The following is a 20,016-nucleotide window of genomic DNA, read 5'->3' as shown; positions in this document are numbered from 1 at the left end:
TCCCTAGTGTTTGTAATTACAGGATATCTGTCATTATTGTCAACTACATGATAATTAACAATTTTCATTAGTCACATGATAGGCTATGTTTAAATTTTATATCTTATCATGACAGGAAATTTGTTCCTGTTCTTCAAAATATAACTTTGGTTTAGAGATTATTCTGATCATGTGATTCCACACAGTGTTATAACAACAAGTAAATTATAAGTTGTAAAATCGAATTACTTTAAAAGATACTTCTAATGGAAATCCATTACATTTCAATTAACGATCCAAAACTTAATTCTTTCTCACAGTTGGCTATCAAATGGATTTTAAATCATACATCCCATGATTAGGTTTATTAGATAAGGACCAAGGAAGTGCGGCAAAATTCTTTACTACCTACCATGTTGGAAGCCAGATCCCGGGAAAGATGTAATTGCTGAACGACATTATCGTTTTTGTTTGCATTACAAATTATCATTTAACTAATTATAATACCATGATGATAAGTTTCCTTGCACGTAATATAAATAAGTATAAATGCAGATAGTAATCACAGAAAGGTATGGTCCGGGCCCTCCTGTAATCACACAGAAAGGCATGGTCCGGGCCCTCCTGTTATCACACAAAAAGGTATGGTCCGGACCCTCCTGTAATCACAGAAAGGTATGGTCCGGGCCCTCCTGTAATCACAGGAAGGTATGGTCCGGGCCCTCCTGTAATCACGGAAAGGTATGGTCCGGGCCCTCCTGTAATCACACAGAAAGGCATGGTCCGGGCCCTCCTGTAATCACACAGAAAGGTATGGTCCGGGCCCTCCTGTTATCACACAAAAAGGTATGGTCCGGACTCTCCTGTAATCACAGAAAGGTATGGTCCGGGCCCTCCTGTAATCACACAGAAAGGCATGGTCCGGGCCCTCCTGTAATCACACAGAAGGCATGGTCCGGGCCCTCCTGTAAAATCACAGAAAGATATAGTCCAGGCCCTCCTGTAATCACACAAAAAGGTATGGTAGGGACCCTCCTGTAATCACAGAAAGGTATGGTCCGGGCCCTCCTGTAATCACGGAAAGGTATGGTCCGGGCCCTCCTGTAATCACACAGAAAGGCATGGTCCGGGCCCTCCTGTAATCACACAGAAAGGCATGGTCCGGGCCCTCCTGTAAAATCACAGAAAAATATAGTCCAGGCCCTCCTGTAATCACACAAAAAGGTATGGTAGGGACCCTCCTGTAATCACAGAAAGGTATGGTCCGGGCCCTCCTGTAATCACAGAAAGGTATGGTCCGGGCCCTCCTGTAATCACACAGAAAGGCATGGTCCGGGCCCTCCTGTAATCACACAGAAAGGTATGATCCGGGCCCTCCTTTAATCACAGAAAGGTATGGTCCTGACCCTCCTGTAATCACACTGAAAGGTATGGTACGGGCCCTCCTGTAATCACAGAAAGGTATGGTCCGGGCCCTCCTGTAATCACAGGAAGGTATTGTCCGAGCCCTCCTGTAATCACAGAAAGGTATGGTCCGGGCCCTCCTGTAATCACACAGAAAGGTATGGTCCGGGCCCTCCTGTAATCACAGAAAGGTATGGTCCGAGCCCTCCTGTAACCACAAAAAGTTATGACCCGGGCCCTCCTGTAATCACAGAAAGGCATGGTCCGGGCCCTCCTGTAATCACGGAAAGATATGGTCCGGGCCCTCCTGTAATCATAGAAAGATATGGTCCGGGTCCTCCTGTAATCACAGAAAGGTATGGTCCGGGCCCTCCTGTAATCACAGAAAGGCATGGTCCTGGCCCTCCTGTAATCACACAGAAAGGCATGGTCCGGGCCCTCCTGTAATCACAGTAAGGTATGGTCCGGACCCTCCTGTAATCACAGAAATGTAGTGTACGGGCCCTACTGTAATCACAGAAAGGTATTGTCCGGGCCCTCCTGTAATCACAGAAAGGTATGGTCCTGGCCCTCCTGTAATCACAGAAAGGTATGGTCCGGGCCCTCCTGTAATCACAGAAAGGTATGGTCCGGACCCTCTTGTAATCACAGAAATGTATGGTACGGGCCCTCCTGTAATCACAGAAAGGTATTGTCCGGGCCCTCCCGTAATCACAGAAAGGTATTGTCCGGGCACTCCTGTAATCACAGAAAGGTATGGTCCGGGCCCTCCTGTAGTCACAAAAAGGTATGGTCCGGGCCCTCCTGTAATCACAGAAGGGTATGTCCGGGCCCTCCTGTAATCACAGAAAGGTATTTTCCGGGCCTCCTGTAATCAAAGAAAGGTATGGTCCGGGCCCTCCTGTAATCACAGAAAGGTATGGTCCGGGCCCTCCTGTAATCACAGAAAGGTATTTTCCAGGCCCTCTTGTAATCACAGAAAGGTATGGTCCGGGCCCTCCTGTAATCACAGAAAGGTATGGTCCGGGCCCTCCTGTAATCACAGAGAGGTATTTTCCAGGCCCTCCTGTAATCACAGAAAGGTATTTTCCAGGCCCTCCTGTAATCAAAGAAAGGTATTAACACCTGTCTAGGCATTATGAATTTCTTTTAACTCATGTCAATTAATTTCATATCAATCTTTGTAAATTACTCTCATGTCAAGGTTATTTACTTAAAACTACATGTATGTCCTTGTTTATTTCTGTCATGTCATTGTTTATTTACAGCTCAGTTCGTTGCAATGGAGATTCTGGGAATGTTAAACATGCCGACTTGGCTTGTTGGCATCATCATGTTTGTGTTGACAGTTTGTCTGTAAGATATATTTTCGTATTATGATAACTATAGGAAAAATAGCCGTTTTACTTTAAAAGGTTAAGGAAATGTTGAAAACCACAGTAGGTACAATAGATATTTCTAAGCCGTCTTGGACACCAATACCCGCAAGAATCGTGTCATTAAATAAAAAAAGATAAACTACTACTTTTTAAGAAATGTATCACATGAGTGAATATCTTAAGTAAACGTTTCGCCAAGCGTCTTCGTACAGTTGATCGATGAATAATTTTCGAAGACACATACTGATATCGGACAGATATGGCTCTAAATATCTACTCGGCACTGGTTTAGCAAGATAATGATTTTAACACTTCCATACTATTCCCGAGAGAAATCGGTTAGCTTTTGAGATGTTCAATATTGTTTCCTAGAATGTAGAGGTAAGCCTTTGGATAACTAATATTGTTTCAGAGAGTTATCGGTTAGCCATTGATGTCCAATATTGCTCCCTAGAGTTCCGTTGTGAGCTTTTTATTTCCGATATAGTTTAAGAGAGATATTGTGGTTAGCCTTTGGTGTCCTATATCGTTTCATACAGTGTCTGGGTAGGCTTTTGATGTCTTGAGTGCTGAAGTTAGCCTTTGGTGCCCAATATTGTTTCTTAGAGTGTTGCGGTAAGCCTTTGATGTCCTATATTATTTCCTAGGGTGTTGGGGTAAGCCTTTGATGTCCAATGCTGTTTCCTTGAATGCTTATGTTAGCCTTTGGTTTCCTGTATTGTTTCCTAAAGTGTTGGGGTAAGCCTTTGATGTCCTATATTTTTTCCTAGAGTCTTGGGGTAAGCCTTTGATGTCCTATATTTTTTCCTAGAGTGTAGGGGTACGCCTTTGATGTCCAATATTGTTTCTTGAGTGTTGATGTTAGCCTTTGGTGTCCTATATTGTTTCCTAGAGTGTTGGGGCAAGCCTTTGATGTCCAGTATTGTTTCCTAGAGTGTTGGGACAAGCTTTGATGTCCAATATTGTTTCCTTGAGTGTCGATGTTAGCTTTTGCTGTCCAGTATTGCTTCTGAGTGTGCCGGTGTTAGCTTTTTATGTTTATTATTGTTTTAGAGAGATACCGGGTTAATCTTTGATGTCCGATATTTTTTGAGAGATATTAGTTATTATTTCATGTCCGGGACCAGCTAATTGACGGTCATGTATCAGTTAGCCGATATCGGTACAGTACATAAATGCTTACTGCGATATTTGGGTAATTTCAGCTACACATGGTACAAACAAAGCTACTTTAAGCGCCTTGGTATACACACAAAGCCAACAGTTTTCTTCATTGGAGACATGTTTGAGGTTTCAAAAAAGGTAAATAGTACTAAATACATTCTTATATAGTGAAACTTACAAGTACATTCTTCTATGTAGTATAATTACGTTTGTGTTTTTTACCATAAATACTAAATGGTAACCAAAAGGGGCAATAGAACAAGCACAAGCACGGATTATGCGCGTATCTTCATAGTAAAATATACGTCTTAATGGTTTAGAGCAGGTATAACGCGCACACCCATCGACGCTATAAGCAGATTTAGTCAATACTTTGTAGTTAAACTACATCAGAAAACATTGAAGAAAAAACCGAGAGAACATATTAAACCAATGTTGAAAACAAGAGCTCAGTCGTTCATAAGCATTACGTTAAATAACTTGATAAAGCATAACACGACTGTAAATAAAATATTTAGCATTTTTAGCGAGGTAAATGATAAAATAAATCTAAAATCTACATGCTTCAGTTATTTGTATATTTTCACGTCAACCAAGATTTATATCTTGTTGAAAATGAGTCGTTACTCTTCAAATCATACAATGATTTTTAAACAGAGAAGTTGTTCAGTATATTAAAAAATTAGTGAAGACATCTCTAATATGGACCATAATGCATATCCTTTAGATACAAATGGCCATAGTATAAACATAATGAATGGTAACAATACGTATATGGTAGAGACATTATGTTTGTAAATGATAGAAATTTAAGACGTTTTGACGCCCTGACATCAATCTATGTATTTAGTGAACCGTTTTACATATTAATGATTACCATTTACAGGGTTTCGGGTACATTGATGATAAAATGGTGAAAGAAAATGGAAAGATTTTTGGGTGAGACCCTATTTGATAATAATGATACTGTCTCGACATGTTTGTCTGTTTCAGCGTACTAGATATATTGGTGCCTACTGAATATATATAGGTGTGCACTGGATATATTGGTTCTAACTAAAATATATTGGTGCGTACTAGACATATTGGTGCATACTAGATATATAGGTGCTTATCAGATATAATGGTGCGTACATATGAGTCATACTTATCTTTTAAACTTATTCATTTCATATTTATGGAAATTGAAATCATGTGTAATTGCAGTAAATGACGTTTTTAAACATTTTAAGGAGTCTTTTCTCCTTGTGATTGACAATTTTTCTTGCATTTATCAATGTACAAGCCTGCACAAAGAGTACTTGAATAATATGTTTACTATTAGGTTATTTAACATTGCTCTGTACAATACGAAGATATATTTGGACGAGTACCCATCTGAGAAAACCATATTGGACGAGCCGCTAGGCGAGCCAGATGGGTACGAATCCAAATATATCTCGTATTGTACAGTTCAATGTTAAAAAACGTTTCATTCTATATCTATTTTATTTAAGTTTAAATTAAAAATGATTCACTGAATATTGTAGTTCTGCCTTCCTCATTTCAAGACGCATAATCAAACTCTGTACATTGAGCACCTACTTCACCCGGTTTACATTTTGAACATTTTCACGCGTTTCGGTCTTTATCATATGTTTAACATGGGACTGTTGAACCGTCCAAATACAGAAAATACAGGTTTTTTTGTACGCACGTGCGTCCGATACTGTAATATATTGTACGGTCACGTGTTGCAAATAAACGTTCACGACTAGATAGATGAAATAGATATAGAATAATAATAATTATAGCATAACCTGTGCAGTACAAAACGACTGTTAACAAAAGTCAGAAAGTCATATTTCTCTGAAACATGCATCAATTCGATTAATGCCACATATAGAATACCACACTTTAGACTGATCCAAGCATGAACAGCGTTTATGCTATAGCAACAGATATTTACGGAATCCTGTGCGTGCCACTTAGATTTTCGACTAACGATCAAGCAGCAATGCAATAATTATCGCATTGTCGCCTTGTCCTAAAACATATACATGCGAGATTAAACAATCTTTGCGAGGATTATGAGAAGGGATGGCAACGAATAGCAATAATTTTGGTATTCGAATATTCGGTCAACCTTCTGGACGAATATTTGAATATTCGGTCATCAAATGATCAACAAATCAAATCAAAATCTTAAGAATTCATCATACCCTATGCAGCGATCTGCATTAATTCTTCTTTCGTTTACATCGGAAGTAACTGAGACATGGACGAATTAAGACTGACTAATAGTTCTCATCGCTTGTTCATCTTTTTGGATGAAAATATTTTTTATCTGCCTTCATTTACATATAATTTATATAGGTTTTTACATGGATGTAGCCCTCACGTAAGTAATGTTCTCTCCACACATATTACACGTACCTGACTTCATATCGGATGATCGTGTGAAATACTTTTAAAGGACTTGCATTTTGAAAGAAGTTTCACGTTATAGAATGAACAACATTTGCTTAACTTTACTCTTTGTTTGAATATTGAGTAAATTCTACTAATTTTACCATACGAAATGCATTTATTATCAAGTGGGTGTTCCGTTTTACCTAAATATCAATATTCATCACATTCGACTTGTTTTTAACTCTTTTCGGCATTTTTCTTTAGTCAAATACATCTTTCATCAACTTTAATTGGGATCCGAGTCATCAGTTCAAGTGCTTTCTGGTGATTTTTTTAATTACACGCGGTTCGCACCTACCGAAAACAAGGCGATTTGTAACGAATTAACATCAATTTGGGACCAGTAAAATTTTCTAAACATTAGCAATTAGCGGATCTTACTACAGGGTACGGTTATTTATTTAGTTTATTTACATCTCATCAACACAATACATATAGGTAGTACATTAAACATATATAAAATACATGTGTTCCCACTCATAAATTTGAGTTATAAGAGATGGTTCATTTCTAATTTTAACACAAATATTCTAACATACTGTATGAAGGCATAGATACCCAGATCCCGATTACAGTGTATAGATATTAAAGTATAACAAGATCTGTCCATAAGACAGCGGGCTCAACGGTTCTCAATGCTTGACTCTGAATTAGAACTTTGCCAGTAAAAATTTATAAAACAGTAAAAAAAAATCTAAGTTAAAAGGGGGGAATTATTCTGTCAAAACTCAAATCAGAGTTATGGGATTTGTTTCTATTTTAACTTTCAAGTCAATAACTTGATAGTTACAAAGATAGTTGATGTTATCAAAAAGTTTAACCAAAAAGGGGCATAACTCAGTCAAAATTCAAATCAGAGTTATGGGAATTGTTTCTCCTGGTGTAGACCGTGGTAGTAAATAACTATTTTAAGTTTCAAGACAAAAGCTTTGATAGTAACAGAGATATTTGACTTTATCAAAAACTTTAACCAAAAAATTCTAAGTCAAAAAGGGGTATAACTACATCAAAATTCAAATCAGAGTTATGGGGATTGTTTCTCCTGGTGTAGACCCTGATAATAAATAACTATATTAAGTTTCAAGTCAATAGCTTTGATAGTAACAGAACTATTTGACTTTATCAAAAACCGTAACCAACGCCGACGTCGACGCTGGGGAGAGTGCAATAGCTCTATTTTTCTTCGAAAAGCCGAGTTAAAACGTATAATTGTACCCAAAGTGAGTGGAAATTAGATTGACTAATATGTCTCTAAAAAAAATAGCGTCTACAAAGTATACTGAAATATCAAACGAGTAATTATCTCTGATACTGGGACGATGTCATCACCATAGCGATGTACAATTTCGGCATGCTAATATACAAAATGACACGTCCGACAGCGACATTTCAGCGCGTATTTATAAATGAAACCGGATTTTGGCAAATTAGATAAACGACCATTTTGAAATACTGATACAGTATTCGAATATTCGTGTCATGAACGAATATTCGCTGCCATCCCGATTTTTTAGTCAATATTGGTCGTCTTAATTTTCGCATGTCTTTGTTTATTCCGGCATCCGGGAATTAAAAATCCTCTTATATAAAGATGCATAGTTGCGAGGTTTTATATTAGAAAGTCATAAGTATACGGATAAATATGTATATATTCCATTTAAAAGAAATAAAGTCTGTATTGAACGTCTCCAGGTTGTACCTTGGCAATGTCCCAACACTCGTTATAAGTGACACAGATATTATAAAACAGATAATGGTGAAAGATTTTTCTAAATTCACTGATCGTGTGGTAAGTAATATTTGAACACCAGTATTCTTTTAGACTAGTTTAAATCATGTGTTCATCTAAACTTTAAATATAAAAACATGATCTTATTTCGGAGTTCAAACTTTTCTGAACGATGGCGTTCTATAAAGATGTTGCTGCATTGGTAGAACGCTTGCTGTAGTGTTCGATGTAAACACACTGAAATTAAGGACCAACGTGTTTTCGAAATCTTTTTATAATCATACTGATAATTTTAGCTAAGCTTACAATATTTATGAGAACAGAAACACAAAAAAAACCCACAAAAATACCCATAACTTGGCACTACCCTTGGTGATTTCGCTTCTTCCAAGAGATTGAAATTCCGTTTCGTGCAAGAAGCCATTCATCTGGCTTTGTACAAATTAAATGTTTCCAAAGATACTTTTCTGAGTCTTGCTTAGTGCTACGACGAAAACCCATGGTATATGTCCATCTAAACAAGTATAGAATAAAATTGCTGAGCGACAATGCGACCGAAGAAACGGCAAAATAAAGCAATTAAAATTTCAATGTTATTCATAAACAAATATATGGAAATCAATTCTCTTTGTAAGCGGTGGAAACTCTTGCGAACTCTTTTCACTGCTGGGAAGATAAAAGACAAATATATAGTCATGTTCATTTGAATGTTTGCCGCCACAATAAAAACGTCTATTTTACATTTCAGAACATCATTCAAAGGACAAAGAAATGGAAATCTGCTGTCACTTCAGCTAGTGGAGAACATTGGAGATTCTTGCGAACAACTCTTAGTCCAGCATTCACTACTGGGAAGATAAGAGAGGTTTTTATGCTCCATTTCTTTGAAATGTTAAACATGACGTGAAAAAAACTTCATGTTCTTATACTCTTGAAAGGCGTTGCCAGTACGCTCGTTCGCTTGTGTCATTTGTTCATGCAAGTCGAGTTTAATAGAAATTTGATACTTTAGAATTAAATTTCCAAATTCTACAAGCAATAATATAATGCAATATGTGATGTCAAACACTGTAACGTTAATCAAGATTTTTCTGTAAACTACGAAGATGTTTTCTCAGCTTAAAAGTCATAATGGTCGCGTCATGCCAAAGCTATGAAATTTAATATCAATATTAAAAATGTTGTACATTATTTGCTGTTTAATAACATCAACTGCACAAAAAAACTTTTATTAGATGCATTATTGATAGATAACTAGTATAAGATAGATGTCCTACCTGACGCTTGAATTGTACTTCTTTTCCGCCACAAATAAAACTATTTCTTAATATATCTTTGATTGCTGGAAGGATTTTACAAGGTAGATCTTTAATGGATGAAGCTGGTAGTATTCTGTTACGACCGATATAGTTGCTACAAAAGACCTGAGAAAAAATACATGAGCAATTTGTCATGCTATTAGAAAATATACTCTGTCATTAGCTTGCTTTGAAATATCTTTTAATATTTTTGAGAAGAAGAAAAAACATGAAATATAATAATTATATGGTTTCATTCTCAAGGCATTCAGCGGCTGAGATACTTTTTTACAATAATTTCTAAATCCAGTAGCTTAATGTATTTTATGTATGCATTAATATTGACCAGATGGAACCCTACATACATAAATGCATGAAGACACTGCTTGAGTTGTTGTCTCAAAAGACTGACCAGCATCCTGAAGGTTTTGATATTGTACAGTAAGTAGGTCTATAATTTATCACTATTATGTTATTTATTTATTTATTTATTTTGTTGGGGACGTGTTTAACGTCACACAAGTGTAGGAAATATGCCGACTTTCCAGCTTTTCATGGCAGAGGAAGACGACAAGTGCCACTCTGGGCATTATTTCATGTCTACCATTTAGGCCTACTTCGTTAATGAATAAACCTCACATGTTGCCTGTAAAGAAAAGAATACACGAATACAAAACGCTGAATTAACGAAATAACCAGTGTTTATACAATTTTCTTTAGTCTTAATGTCAAATAAGTGGATTTTTTATATAGAGTAAAGTTCCGCTAATAAGACCAGGCAAAATGGTGGTCTCAATAGTGAATCGGTCTTATCAGCGGACAGTTTTTGCTCTATATTTTACACTTTGGTTCTTTAAAATTTCCAATTTTTGCATGATTTTGAAATATTAGAAGTGGTTTTATTAGCGGAACTTTACTGTATATTGTACGTTCATCAGTTGTACATATTTTCATAAATTTGTGATTTGAAATTCGTTTATTCGCCGATGTTTGGGGTACAAAAGTTCAATACCCTCTTTTAATGTGTGTTATAATTTTACATGTTTTTTATTATTTGAACTTGCAGAAATTGGAACATATAGTTCATAAAAATATAACAGTATACTCCTTAACAGTCTTAACAATGTATTGCATTCATCTGTTTCAGAAATTTGTCCGGTTATACATTGGATGTAATATGCAGTACTGGTTTCGGACTTGATGTCGACGCACAGAAAGATCCTAATAATCCCGTTATCAAATACGCCAGGGAATTTCTTGAATTCAGAGGCTTAAGGAATCCATTATTCATTATACAAAGTATACCTTACATTACACCTGCGTTGTTATAGTTTCTGATCCTTTGGGATCATGGAGTCCATTCAATTAATGTGTAATAGAGTTCCGCTTAAGTCGGTGCTAGCGGGCATGAGAGGTGTTGCATATTTCATTACATCTCATGAACAGACTGAGTTAAACCAAGTCTGCTATTAAAATGCTTGGCTGCATTCTTTGCTTCCAAAGGATCTTCTTTACAGATTTTATTAAACATACCCCTGTATAATTCGAAATAATCTTTACGCCACGTCCATTTTCTAAAAGAGTTAAGACCACAGCGACAAAAAACGTTCATCTGTAATGTATTACAAACTTTAAGGTTTTTGTCATCTTTTTTTCAAATATACAACGAATGTTAAATTAGCATTAAGGCCAGTTAAAAATGTTTATTTTTATTAAGTACATAAAAGAAAATTATACTTCACGTTCTTGGTAGGATGGGCCAAACTGTAAATATATTATCAAAGATATATGTTCATTTTTAATCAATTAATGTCAACGTTTTCTTTTCTTTTTTTTCAATTATATTTTCCGTTTACAAATCACCATAAGACGTTGTAGGGTTCAAATCAACTTCAAACAGGTTGTCAGGCCTAGACCCATTAATTTCTTATTTCTTACTAAAATTACTTAACAAATAATCAGTCCACATTTATGGCATGTCAAACGTTGCTAAATTATATATGTATGTTATTATTATTGTATGTTTGTTATTGTTATTCAGTGTCTTATCATTCATATTCCAAAAGTCATTATTGTTATTCTATATTTCGTTATTGTTATTGTATCTTTGATATTGTTATTCAATGTCGTGTCATTCATATTCTAAGTCTTACCATTGTTATTGTATATATGTCGTTATTCTTATTGTATGTTCGATATTCTTATGGTAAAAGTCATCATTGTTGTACAATATCTGACGATTCTATTTACAAAACGTGTCATTCTATTCTATGTTATGTGATTGTATTTGTATAGCGTCGCTGTGCTATTTATATCGCGGGAAATCGCACGTACAATAAGAATATCAAGCTTACAAAAACAATAATGATTATAGAACAACAATAACGTCTTCTACAATAAGAATGTCGAACATACAATAAAAATAACGACATATACAATAACAATAGCAAATTTTAGAATATGAATGACACGACATTGAATAACAATAACAAAAATACAATAATAATAAAAACAATGGTAACACTTAGAATATGAATGACACGACATTGAATAACAATATCAAAGATACAATAGCAATAACGAAACATAGAATAACAATAATGACTTTTACCATAAGAATGTCGAACATACCATAAGAATAACGATATATACAATAACAATAGCAAATTTTAGAATATGAATGACACGACATTGAATAACAATAACAAAAATACAATAATAATAACATACATATATAACTTAGCAACGTTTGACATGCCATAGTGAAGTCTTCAGTGTCACTACTTTTGTAGAAGTGTCCATTCTTTATATTTATCAATTTCTCGTTGTGAAATTATCGCTTCTACTTACGAAACTTATTTTCATATGTTACACAGATAACATACCAAACATGATCATTTTGTCTTGGTCAATGGCAATTCTTCCATTGCAAATGTTATACAGACAGGTTTTCAAAAGCACAGTGGTCAGTGATATATCACTAAATGACTTTAGAACAAAGATAAAAGAAGAGCTAGCTGACCGAAAGTGCAGATATTTATTTGTGATATATAGGGATAACGTATGGGATAGTTGACGAAATACTCGTATTACAATCCTAATCATTTTTGTGAAAATATTACAGGCATAGTTATTTCTATCCAAAAGGTAAAAGCGATACGGTAACTCTTAGAAATATTCTAACTCAAAGGTTAAGGTGACTGTAAGAGTTCAATGTTCAGTAGGTTTTTTCCTGTCCGTGCATAACTGTGTTATCCATCAAGCAAATTTAGTATTTTGTTGACACAAACATTCCCCATAATGAAACTGTATGTCATGTGAACACTCGGGTCTTTTAGTTCAAAGGTCAGCAGTCAGCAGATCCTGTCATTTTAAGGGAATGAAACGACTTGTCATGCACAATACCTAGACTCCTAGCAGAAAGATCAAGGTCACTCACTAACGTCAAAGGTCAAAGAGAGTTTCCTGTCTTATTTATATCATAAAGGTTATACAAAAATGAACAAACACTTACGCAGATATAACGTATCAGTTACCACTTCCATTCAAAGTAAACGGTATTAGGGAGCATGCAGTTTTTCAGTAGTAGTTTCTTGTTATGTTATTGAGCTCCTGTCTGCCTCGACTACTAATTTTGTCCCTTGCCATGTTTTCTACACTGTTTTCTTTAACATTTAACCAGTTGTTTTCAATAAAGTATGATTTTTTTCTACAGCATTCTACAGTGTATGATTTTTTAAATCTATTATTTCAGTATTCTTTCCCGATCTGTCTAGCATATTTGGCAAGCTTCTAGAATCAAACATTGTTTCAGATGAGGTATTTGATTTCTACATGTCAACAATAAAACAGGCTTTCACCGACAGAAAACAGGATCAGTCAGTAAGAATATATATGAATTACATTTATTCTGTTCGATTTTAAAATGATATAAGATAATTCATCTTGAGCGTAGATGATAACACACTCAAAAATAATTCTATAAAATGAAGACGAATATCATGTGTATATATAAATAAAATATCATCCCTGTCGAATCCCGATTTTCAATGACAAACAATTTATTTATAACAATGGTAGCTAAAGGTATCTATTTTGAAAAGTTACACTTGCAGCATATTTGCCTGACAAATTAAATATTTGCTGACCAGTTGCCATATTACTTGGCCAGCCCATTATGTATCTAAGCTATTCTTGTAACCATATTATTTTCAGAAACATAGAGATCTGCTTCAGCTTTTGATAAATACACATAAGGGACAATTAGGTCAACATGAGATTGACACTGAAGAAACTACTTTTGAAGGAATGAAGCAGAGAGGTAGGTATATTGGTTTGTACTTTAATGGATCGTTAAATGACAAAATTATTAAAATTTGAATTATTAAACAGACCGTCATTAACGCATTTTAACAATGTTCTGAGCAGTAATCAGACCTTCATAAAATTGTCTAAAATCTTGCTCAAATATTATACTCGGTTTCAAAATGCCAAGTAGACGATCACAGCAGATAAAAGATTTGTTTTTGTAACCTCTCTTGTCGGCAGCATGCTTTATTGTAATTTTGATTTGTATTTTTAGTTTAACATGATATCTAAGGTCAATTATCAGTATCTGTTTGTAACATATCCTGAGCTGAATTTGATATCTAGTTGCTGTTTATTTCATGAGCACAATGTGAGGACTTTGGTGATTTATAAGGACGTAAATATAGCAGCTTCTCACAATCTATTATTTGATTTTAGGTTTGACTGATGAAGAAGTTCTAGTCAACTCTATTGTATTTATGTTAGCTGGGTTCGATACAACAGCGACCACTTTATCTTGGATCGTTTACGATCTTGTTACTAACACAGATTGTCAAGAAAAACTCATTAAGGAGATAGACGGAGAAATTGGCGAAGTAAGTTACAGATCTATGTTTTCTAACAAGACCCGATTTTATTAGAAAACTACAGAAAACAGGCAAAAGGTTTGGTGGATGTAGCCAAAGATATAGATAATAATCCTTGATGTCGTGTTAGAATCGAAATTTTGTACATTTTTGTATCTCAAGTAGTAGTCCACTCTTGAATAAAATCATTGTTTGTCGTTCAGATATGTATTATTACATCACCGCGGCTGCGCCCTCATGATATAATTGCTTCGCATCTGAACCCAAAACAATGATTTATTCAATGACAAATCACTGTTTCTTAAATAAAGTGGTTCTATTTGTTATACAGAGCTAATATGTTCTTGTAACTTTACAATTTACATTTGTGCTTTTATCCGTCAATACTTCTTAAATCTGACTGAAGTCTGCAAACTGGATTTGTTAAAAATCTAATATTTCAGTAACCATTTGCTTTTGTATTTCATTATGTATACAGTCAAACTTATCTGTAAAACATGTATTAGAGGTGTAGATCTAACCTTTACTCTGAGAAGGGCCTTAGTGCATGTTTAACTTTTTGCATTCAAATGTATTATTATGTATTCTAAGGCAATAAAAATCGATTAGACTAAGAACTGTCTGAATTGCCTTTATTTCATTTTGTTATCAAACAATAATTCTAACATGGCTCGAATTGATTTCCAGTTAAACAAAGAAGAAAATCAAACGCAATATATCCTGCGATAAACAACGGTTGAGGCGCGGACCGGTAAGAGAGCATTATGACGTCAATTTTGACGTCATGTAGCCGCCTGACGTCCGATACATTACTCCTCGCGTAAATGAATTCCAGCATAATATTTATTGAAATATATCAACATCCATGTCAGAATGAAAACAATCAAGGCTTTCTTGTGATATATCGTCTAATTTACCACGGTTCATCGTTCAGATGCTTCAGTATTTAACCACTCGGGCTAACGCCCTCGTAGTTCAATTCCTACGCATCTGAACTCTGAACCGTGGTAAATTAGACGATAAACAACGCGAAGGCCTTGATTATTTGTTAAATAACAAATACAATTAATTTTGAATTACATTAAAGCCAATCACGTTGTTATTTTATTAGTCAGAGACGACGTATGACAATGTATTCAAGCTGAGGTACCTTGACATGGTTGTAAGCGAGACTTTGAGAATGCATCCGCCAGGACAAAGGGTTTTTTCTGTTTTAAGACATTCCCTTTTTTATTCAAATGGTATGAATATGCTTCCCTTTTATAAAGCAGAGGATGTTTTGTGTAAGCAACCAAGTTGCTCGGTTGGCAAAGCAAGCATAGTAAGAGAATTCTGAGACTCCGGCTTCGGGTCACAGTCTTGTTTCACATTTTCAACCATGTATCATTTACCGCATGAAGTGGAGCTGTAATTATGTATGTTCAGACGTCTTGCTAACCTTGCTAACATTGTCGTCTATCTTTGACAATTAATGTATTTCGGAAAACCGGGTGTAAGTGGCCCGGTAACTCGGTCAGTAGTGGCGGTTGCTCTGCGATATGTATGTCTTTAATTGTGTGTTGATACAGTTGTAGCGCGTTATATTTTAGGATCAACCGTTTGGCTATAGAAGATGTTAAAATAAACGGTTTACAAATACTGAAAGGGATGGATTGCACGTTTTCAGTACTGGCACTTCATTACATGCCGGAATATTGGGAAAACCCGTACAAATATGACCCAGAAAGGTAGGTATCCGATAAAACCCGTGTTTAAACCACTCTATCACCTATGAATTTCCAGAACCTGGAGTTTTCTATTAAAGCTATTGCTTCTTCTGTTTGTTATAGTGAAATGCTGTTTTTTATCTGTAAGCTGATATTTAGCAAGGACTGTCAAATTACACCAACAAGACGATCATATACTTAGTATATATAAAGTGTCAGTTTATAAAATTTGCTTCATGCATTTAGTCTTATAAAACAACATAAGTTCTCGATCTAGTAAGACATTTGCATGAGCACATAGGGAGCAGTAGGAGTCTAAGTAAGATATTCAGTGTTTATATACTTTAAAGAAAGGTTAATGTGTTTTTCATAACATATTCGTTGACTACCCATGCTTATGTTATTGAAGACATCAAACATCTTTTGCATTTTTAGGTTTCAATTATGCCCCATGCCTACATATCTAAGTGTTTGGTAATGAAGCTTTATCTTGTAATATTAACAGTTCTGTATTTAGTTTACTTTTCTTTTATATTAAATTTAACACGACGAAAAAATACTTTTAAAAAAGAATTTTGCGATTGTTTACAAAATCTGCCACGGGTATCTCCATATTTATCTGTTTGCCATGCCGCTGAATGATCTATGCTAATAAAGCTTCTTGTTAGCCGTAAATTCATTATGTAATTATACAGCTGCAGCATGGCTATACTAGCCTGCATCGGGCCAGTAGTTTTCATTTTTTTACCCAAACGCAATAGAAATTAAATACCACACTCTGATCCCTCTTTCTCGATCCAACAGATGATGAAGCTAAACTGGATCTCGATTTTGTTACTCGCTTTTAAAACGTCATGACGTAATCTATGTTAATGGATCTAAGATTTCTTCTCTTCACTTTGATTATATTTACAATGGGCCAAATAAAGGCATTTAAACGTATATGATTAAGGACTGAATGTAATTTCTTGAACGTTTGTACGGGTATAAACCTCATGGATATTTTTGGCAAATCCGAGCCTCAAGTGGTATATACGAAAATTAACACTTAGTTCTTAGTCCAAAATGAAGGGCCCATAAAATACAGTTCCCGATTTTAATTTCAAATAGTCTATGGAAAATCATATCTTGGTATCTATTCAAGTTTGATCTTTATCGCGATGAAAGGGAGTCGTAGCTCCCTTCTGTTATTGTTACCTTTTAGATGAGAACAGTTAGTTTGGAAAAAGGAAACCTTTTTCATTTTTCTAACAGATTTGCCCCTGAAAATCAAGCCAACATAAATCAGTATGCTTACATACCGTTTGGTCAGGGTCCAAGGAATTGTATTGGGAAAAGACTTGCCCTGCTGGAGGTCAAGGCCACTGTTGTAGTTTTACTGCAGAAGTTCAGAATGCACAAGACAGATAAGTTACAAGTATGCGTTACTACATATTGTATTTTGGTGTATATTTCTCCAAAGATAGCTGTCATTTTCAAATTATTTCACGAATTATGTCAACTCAGATCCCAACATAACATAATGTCAAGTGTTTTTGTCGCCATATGATTGTTCGATATATCTCCGTCTCATAGATGCATTTACGATGTTGACGGCTATCCGTGTTTGTGCCTCCCGTATGCAATCACTGCTTTATTTCCGCTCATTCTCTTTTGGGGCCGAATCTATTTTTTTCGGCACGGCGGAAATACAAAGGAAATTATATTTTGTGAAATTTGTAACTGGATATTTTGGGGTTTGGCTTGATAAAAACCTTACAATTCGTGATTTGATCTTGACGAAATTTTCACAGGGAATAGTTACCGTTGTACGTTTCTTTAGCACTTATGTTTATGTTGCTCTCATATTTTGACCAAGGCGCAATTTATCCATTTTAGATTTTAGTAATATATGTTTATTTTCAACCTAAGTAAATAAATAACACTGTGATCACCACTTGTAAGATTGATTAATTAGAACTGAAGAGAAATAATTCCTTTTCATGTGCATGTGATGATTCATTAGTCAGAAGATTTAAGTTCCTTACTAGTTTCATCCCTTTATCATCTACACATTTTAAAATATGAAATCGTTTTTTGTTTTACATGAAAACGTAGAGTTTAAAGATTTCCCTTTTAGCTTGACTCGTGTATATTTTACTTACATTATTTATAGGTTCCGATGCCTGTGTCCGATGTTGGTTTTGGTAAACCAGCAAAACCGGTATTTGTGCGATTGGAGAAGAGATCAAAGAGTTAAAGCAGTTCCATTTTACATATATGGTGTAGCAACTTCACATCCGTTAAGTATCACAGTTCAGTAACTCAAACATGTAAACACATTATTGTCGGCGTTTTGATTATTAAATTCTGCCACGATGAAATGACGACTCTCATTGTGTCATTGAGATTTGGATAAATCTTCTTTCGAAAAATAAGTTATATTCCGCTACATGAATTCACAATTTTTGTCAATTTATCGTTTTTATCGGAAAAAAATATTAGAAAATCTCCCTGATAAACGGCCTAAGTTCAACTAAAAAAAAGACAAAAATACAGGTTGGGTTTACCACAGAACTTTCCAGAGACATCCAGTAGTAAAGAAGGAAATTCATTTAAGTGTTTAAAGCTTACTTACCGAATCTGATGGAAGCACCTTTTTGAATGAAGTTTATGTCGTTTGTGTAGAAGTTTTTGGATGAGCATAGTTATGAGAAAATGCATTTCTTTCTCATATACGTTTTTAAAACTTTCTTTTAAAAGAGATAGGTGTTGCGTTTTCAAAGTACCTTAGCTGCCATCTATCATTAGGTAAAGGTTCTTAAGATTTCCTTTAATTGTTTCAAAGTGTAAAAGGGAGATTATCTAAATGTGCTTAAAGCCAGAGTTATTGCCGATGCACTTCTTTCTTTGCTGTCACGGAAGAATATGAAAGTTAATGAAAACATATTTTGGAAATCTGTACACTTCTTTTAAGGTTTTATATCCTTCATTGAAAACTTCCACTTGGGTAGCGATAATATATAACCGTACCAAGGCTGTTTATAGATGTATTGCTTCCTTAGCCCATTGGTAAGAACTCTGGACTTGAGAACTTTATAATTGTTCTGTCGTTTGTTCAAACTCCACATTGATCACTGTTTCTATCTTTGATTGAATTTCGCAAATTAATGAGGATGAATATGTTTAACACTGAACAATGACGAAAAACCTGGTAATGATCGATTTGAAGTTTGATTGTTTAGAATAAAATCTAGACGTAGGACTTTGATTACTTAAAATGATCCTCTGCGTAAAGCTGTATATAAGGAATACAAGCTTTCTATTCACACCCTCTTCCCTCGTGAGACATTCATAGTGTTTGGACCGTCCTTCAGTCCGTCCGACACACTTTTTATACGCCCGAAGGGACGTATTACGTTATACCCACGGTGTCCGTCTGTCTGTCCGTCCGTCCGTCCGTTAGCAATTTCGTGTCCGCTCTGAACTCTTGGACCCCTTGAAGGATTTCAAAGAAACTTGACACAAATGTTCACCACATCGAGACGACGTGCAGAGCGCATGTTTTGGATGGCTTGCTTCAAGGTCAAGGTCACCCTTGGGGGTCAAATGTCATATGAGTTTGTTTCGTGTCCGCTCTGTAATTCTTGTATATTGTCCCGCTTGGCCCGGAGCTCTTGTTTTGTATTCTCAACTCCTCCTACAGTTTATATCAAATTCAAAGAAGACTTACTGAACATAGTCAACATGAAGTGCACATGTACATAATTTCAGAACTTTATGTTCGAGCATTACTTCTTGAGTTATGGCCCGATTTTGGACTAATCCATAGAACAACTGTATATTATCGGGACTTTTATACCCCTTTTTGGACTTACTTAAATTACATCGTATCTTTTGTATTAATTCCTACAGTTTCTGTTGAATCCAAATGAAATATGGTATACACTGTCAACATTAAGTGAACATGTTGATGTTGTCGGGACTTTCATATATATTTGTTTTAGTTATGTCCCCTTTTTTAGACATAAC

The 20,016-nt window shown here is 35.3% G+C and overlaps 2 protein-coding genes across 2 annotated transcripts; one reads left to right on the top strand and one right to left on the bottom strand.

The window, feature by feature from the left end:
- Window positions 1-1,795: 1,795 nt before the first annotated feature.
- LOC128549264 (S-antigen protein-like) lies at window positions 1,796-2,633 on the bottom strand. Its single transcript, XM_053525808.1, has 3 exons — window positions 2,597-2,633; window positions 2,295-2,482; window positions 1,796-2,251 (listed from the first exon to the last, which is right to left on the bottom strand). Exons 1-3 carry the CDS (start codon window positions 2,631-2,633, stop codon window positions 1,796-1,798), a joined length of 681 nt encoding a protein of 226 aa, XP_053381783.1.
- Window positions 2,634-2,639: 6 nt separating this feature from the next.
- LOC123540772 (cytochrome P450 3A24-like) lies at window positions 2,640-19,574 on the top strand. Its single transcript, XM_053526387.1, has 14 exons — window positions 2,640-2,739; window positions 3,968-4,064; window positions 4,813-4,865; window positions 8,070-8,166; window positions 8,855-8,971; window positions 9,754-9,845; window positions 10,552-10,703; window positions 13,159-13,286; window positions 13,620-13,725; window positions 14,151-14,308; window positions 15,411-15,497; window positions 15,887-16,026; window positions 17,260-17,422; window positions 18,161-19,574. Exons 1-14 carry the CDS (start codon window positions 2,666-2,668, stop codon window positions 18,242-18,244), a joined length of 1,548 nt encoding a protein of 515 aa, XP_053382362.1. The 5' UTR covers window positions 2,640-2,665; the 3' UTR covers window positions 18,245-19,574.
- The last annotated feature ends 442 nt before the right edge of the window (window positions 19,575-20,016 follow it).

This window comes from Mercenaria mercenaria, chromosome 16, assembly GCF_021730395.1.
Source record: "Mercenaria mercenaria strain notata chromosome 16, MADL_Memer_1, whole genome shotgun sequence".
In the NCBI taxonomy this organism is placed as follows: domain Eukaryota; kingdom Metazoa; phylum Mollusca; class Bivalvia; order Venerida; family Veneridae; genus Mercenaria; species Mercenaria mercenaria.
The sequence above is the reverse complement of the archived record's forward strand: the minus strand, read 5'-3'. Positions and strand labels throughout refer to the sequence as shown.